Genomic DNA, 5,072 nt, shown 5'->3' on the forward strand with positions numbered 1-5,072 from the left:
GGCTATGAAATCTTGATTTAAGTGCCACAATTCACAGACTGTGAAGCCCAAAGTGGAGTGACAGAGAAAGCAAGAAATTCAGGTTTTGATTTGTTAGTTACTGATAAATCACTGAAGACTGGTTTCCCTTACCAATACTTAAATGCAAGTATTTATTCAGTCCTCACGCAAAGCTGTCATTTCCTGGTATCAATTAATTTCACATCGACCTAGCAACACAGTCACCAGAAGCATCCCAGGGAACTGATTAATATAAAATTTATTTAAAGTGTATTTGCTACTAACAATAGCAATACACAAAGGGAACATTTAGCTTTACATTTTCCCGACCTAAATTTGCTCGTATGCAGAAAATACCTGTCTTCTCTTTGATAAAAATCAATTGATTCAAGTTTTCTTCATGTAATGTTCATATAATTTTAAGACAACTAAGGCTGTGTGCTGAGCTACACACACGTCAGGAACAAATAAGGGTTTATCTAGAAATGTGCAACATAGTGCAACTTACTTTGGAACTTCTTTAATATATCTGTCATATGCAAGGGTATTCTTTCCAAAATTGATCTGTTTTTGTCTTCTCCTTAGAACCACTTCATCTGTTTCCCTTTCAGCTGGATTAGCAGAATCATTTGAAACAGAACTTAAAAAAAAAAATCAGAATTAAGTTGAAAAGAACCTTAATAGCTTTACAAGTTGTTATATAAACACATACTCTAGAACTGCATGTATTCTTACTCTGATAAGACAGTAAGCGCAACTCTTACTTCAGTAGCTGACAGAAGCGAAAGTTATGCTAACCAAATGAATCACTACAAGAGTAGGTTTTGCAAGTTCATGCAATTGCTCAGGTTTGTAACAAGTAAACATACACCTGACGGTACTGGTGCTAGAGCTGCCTTTCTAGAAGCTTATAGCTAGTCCTACAACAAGCTATTGCATGGATGTGTAACAACCTCCCAAGATAAATATAAAACACCTTAAACTCAATAAAATGAAGATGGATAATATAAAGCAAGCTAGCTTGAATGATCTAATAGCCACTTCTCTCTCCAAGCCTTGATGGCAGGTTTTCATTTTTCCTTTCACTAGTCCAGTATTTTCTCTTATGGAAAGTGGTAAGGAATACACAATTTAAGCTGAAAAAGAAGAGAATCTGAAATTATCATACAAGTAGTTTTAGAGATAAGACTTCTCAGTGCTACTCCATCCTTAAGGCTTCCCTCAGGCTTGATATTAAACAGATCTTCATTAATGCATGTAAAGTAGTCGGAGATCATCAGATGGCTATTGCCAAAACTAATGCAACAATAGTTAATAACTGTTCAGTACCTACCTTGCCATTTTTTTATTTGATGTCCTCATTGTTTTGCCTTGTTCAATTCCACCTTCCCAGCTGGGGCACATAGAAAGAGGCCTAGAATGTTCTGGTGTTGTAGAGCTGGAAAATAATAAGAACTCAGTGTGAACATTTGTTGCTCATAACATATCTAATGAACACAAACTTCAACAGCGGACAAAAACAGCTCCACAACTGTAACACCGTGGGCATGCCCCTACTCTGTTTCAGTTCAAAGTCAAACAAATTAAAACATTTCAGCTCTAGTCACCTTCAGCAGCTATGTAAGATTATCAGTTTTACTCTGCAGGAAAAGAAAATGGTCACAAAGTGAATTTCACGTCAGAACACAGACTTGACAACCTCTTAAAATACTCCTAGCTCAGCCAATGCCAACCCTTCTCTCTACTACTTGAGGACCTTCTCAATATTGCAATTTCATCAAAGAGCCCAACTCTTGAGATCAAAATCAGTTTAGTCACTGCTCCCTGTCATCAGCTAAGGACTTTGTAAAGGGCCAGGGAGAGGCTTAAGAAATAGAAAAATGCCCATCACATGAGCAGAACTAACATTTTGTCAGACACCATCATATTCCAACATAATAATTTCAAGAATATAAACTCTGCTATGTAAATTCAAAAAGGGAGTCAGGAAGCTCGTACTTAAATAATCAATTGGATCACTGATGTTCTGAGTGGAGAAACGCACACCAGGTTCCTCATTAACTTAAAAAATATAATAAATGAAAACTGTATAATGCCGTAACATTATGAAGTGTTGAAAACTTCTTTCAGTCTGTCCAATTCTTTCAATGTCAATGCCTCAACATTTAACGTATGTAATACAGAAGTAGATTTAGCTTATAGTCTTACTTTCCCTAAACAGTTTCACATTAACAGATAACATAACCATCCGTGATACCAATGTCATTTTAACACATGACAAAGATTCCACACTAAGGAACATACCTACTCAGCCAAAGAGAAGCATAAAATGCTGCTAGTTCATCCAGTTTGACTCACAATCATAACATACTGTTACTATTTTTATGATAGCGAAGATGCAGAAAACACTCCTGAATACAAGGGCTTTTCTAAGCTATTCAAAAGATTAATTTATTAACTGAAGCAATATTAAACATGCCATCAGAACTTACAATCGCCTTCATACAATGTAATACTCAGAGATGTTTCAATTATATTAAAAAAAAGTTTTCATGTGCTCTCAGTAAAATACTTCATGTCTTCTAACTTACATTCTACTCAGTTTTCTGCACATATCCAAGCACTCGCCACTTTTCATACTTCCTGTCAGACATGAAGATACCAATCTCAACCACTTCCTCCACCTTAGGTTTTTAGTCTAGAATATCCAAAAGCAAAGCAAAATACTCCTAGAACTACCTACCTATAAAATTTGATCTCATCTCAAAAATTGTCCTTGGTACTGGACTACCAAAAAAAAAAAAAAAAAGGTATTTACTAAAAACTGTAGTACAGCTGAATATACTGAGTGTACTGTCAAGTGAAGAGACAAACATCATGGTTTGCCCACACTTATGTATAAAGATGCATAAGCAAAGCATAAAAAGTAACTGCATATTGCTTCAATGGGTATTTTATAGTAATATTGAAAACTTCAGCAATAAAGGGCTTAAACTACGGCCTCAGTATGTACCATTTCTCTCTTTCATATGGAATCATAGAATCTTTGGGTTGGAAGGGACCTTCAAAGGTCATCTAGTCCAACCCCCCTGCAGTGAGCAGGGACATCTTCAACTAGATCAGGTTGCTCAGCGCCCTGTCCAACCTGACCTGGAATGTTTCCAAGATGGGGCATCTACCGCCTCTCTGGGCAATCTCTTCTAGTGTTTCACCACCCTCATTGTGAAAAATTTCTTCCTTACGTCTAGTCTAACTCTACCCTCTTTTAGCTTAAAACCATTGCCCCATGTCCTATTGCAACAGGCCCTGGTAAAAAGTCTGTCTCCATCTTTCTTCTAAGCCCTCTTTAAGTACTAGAAGGCTGCAATAAGGTCTCCCCGGAGCCTTCTCTTCTCCAGGCTGAACAACCCCAACTCTCTCAGCGTTTCCTCACAGGAGAGGTGTTCCATCCCTCTGATCATACGTGCTAATATTATGGCATGTATTTCAATTAGCTAAATTGAATGGTCTAGTCTTGCATAATGCAGATATCATTTGCTAACTCTGTGCTACTGTATTAGTAGAAAACATTTAATCATGTCTGAGGTTTTGCTGGATTGCTAAAGAAAAGAGTGCAGCACAGTGAAGATTTAAACAAATCTCACATTTATTCCTTACCTCTCCAGCCATTGGTCTAGATGTCTACACTGATATTCATCAAACATCAAAGAATCTGAATCATTCCAGCTTCTACATTCCTGTTCTTGATCCCAGCAATGTGGATGTTGCATAGAACTAGAAAACAAGAATTTTAATCAGAAATCAAGCCACTGTAGTCACTGAACACTGCCTATACAAAACAAATATGGACAATCTAAGTATCATCATTTGTAGATAAAAATGCTGATCTAGCATACAGATATGTGATTTGCATCAACTTATTCAGGCAACACTAACTTAACAAAGATGTTAGGCAATGCAATTGCTGAGAAAAGGTCTTTGACTAATGCAATTAAGACATCAGAATTTTAAAATAAACCATTAATATTTAGATAACCAACAGTATACCCTTCCTCTATTTGCAAACAAAAGGGGGAAAAAACACAACTGAGGACTGTCACCAGTCTTTTCGGAACCGCTGAAACATGCCAACATTCATAGATCCTCTGTCAGCAATGCTTTATTTGACATTTATATACCATTCTATCCAGCACTAAACTCGTGGAAGAGGCAAGTACAGAAACATCACTTCAACACAGGAAAACAGCACGTCTAAGGACAAGTAGATCAAACGTTTATGTGGAAACAATTTTACACAGGAAACCCTTTACCAGGCACCCAGAGTCCTCGCGGGTAAGCATGGGACAAGGAGCTAGAGTGGGGGGCTTGTAACATGCTGAAAGGACAGCCAGAGACTGCTTAAGGATTAAGAGTTATCTACATTTTCTTCCTCAGTTCTGGTGGTTTTGACATCTTAAATGATAGCTTACTAAATAAAACACCATCACAGTGTCTACTAACATCACACCTGCAGATCCGCCACAACCTGCCTAAGAGAATGACCCTACACTGCAGGCTCTACACAGTACACATACTGTTCTTCTGCACGTGCGAGTAAACAGTAAAAATACTGTTCTCTATGTGTGAGGTCTCCACACTTTTTAAGTCAACAAGTGAGAGGGAAGGTAGGTTTTTGTCGTTTTAATCCTGGATTAACAACCTGTTTTCTTCCCCTTCCTCCTCCACCCTGACGGGTTTTGGGAGTTTCTTGCTCCCAGAGGGCTCAAAGTTAGTTAAGACACAGCACAAATCGCTTACTCCTAACCACGGATCTAGACAAAAGGGCACTTTCAACACGTTTGGTTTCTGCAAAGGCAGGGAACAGGTAAAACCTTTCTGTAACCATCCTCAACAACAATTACTCAGCTTAAAATACTTGAAACGGGGGAGGGGGGGCAGGGCAAAGCAGAACATCTAGCATGCCTTAGGTACAGCACTACTTGAAAATCTACGGGAAAATGCTAACCGAAAATTTGCTTTTTAGAAACATCCCCGTGTTTCTTCATCTCCCGTGCGCTGCACTCCCCGCCACT

At 38.2% G+C, this 5,072-nt stretch overlaps 1 protein-coding gene across 1 annotated transcript in view; it reads right to left on the minus strand.

Moving 5' to 3' along the window:
• LOC104623899 (histone RNA hairpin-binding protein-like) overlaps nucleotides 1-3,774 on the minus strand; it is a gene marked incomplete at both ends in the record, with an annotated part of 9,265 nt that extends 5,491 nt beyond the window's left edge. Inside the window, 3 exons of the mRNA XM_010291115.1 lie at nucleotides 509-640; nucleotides 1,334-1,438; nucleotides 3,658-3,774. Of these exons, the coding sequence (XP_010289417.1) occupies nucleotides 509-640; nucleotides 1,334-1,438; nucleotides 3,658-3,774 (354 nt within the window). The remainder of the gene's footprint in view (nucleotides 1-508; nucleotides 641-1,333; nucleotides 1,439-3,657) is intronic.
• Nucleotides 3,775-5,072: the final 1,298 nt, after the last annotated feature.

The sequence above is a fragment of the Phaethon lepturus genome, unplaced genomic scaffold (assembly GCF_000687285.1).
Source record: "Phaethon lepturus isolate BGI_N335 unplaced genomic scaffold, ASM68728v1 scaffold49487, whole genome shotgun sequence".
NCBI classification, from domain to species: domain Eukaryota; kingdom Metazoa; phylum Chordata; class Aves; order Phaethontiformes; family Phaethontidae; genus Phaethon; species Phaethon lepturus.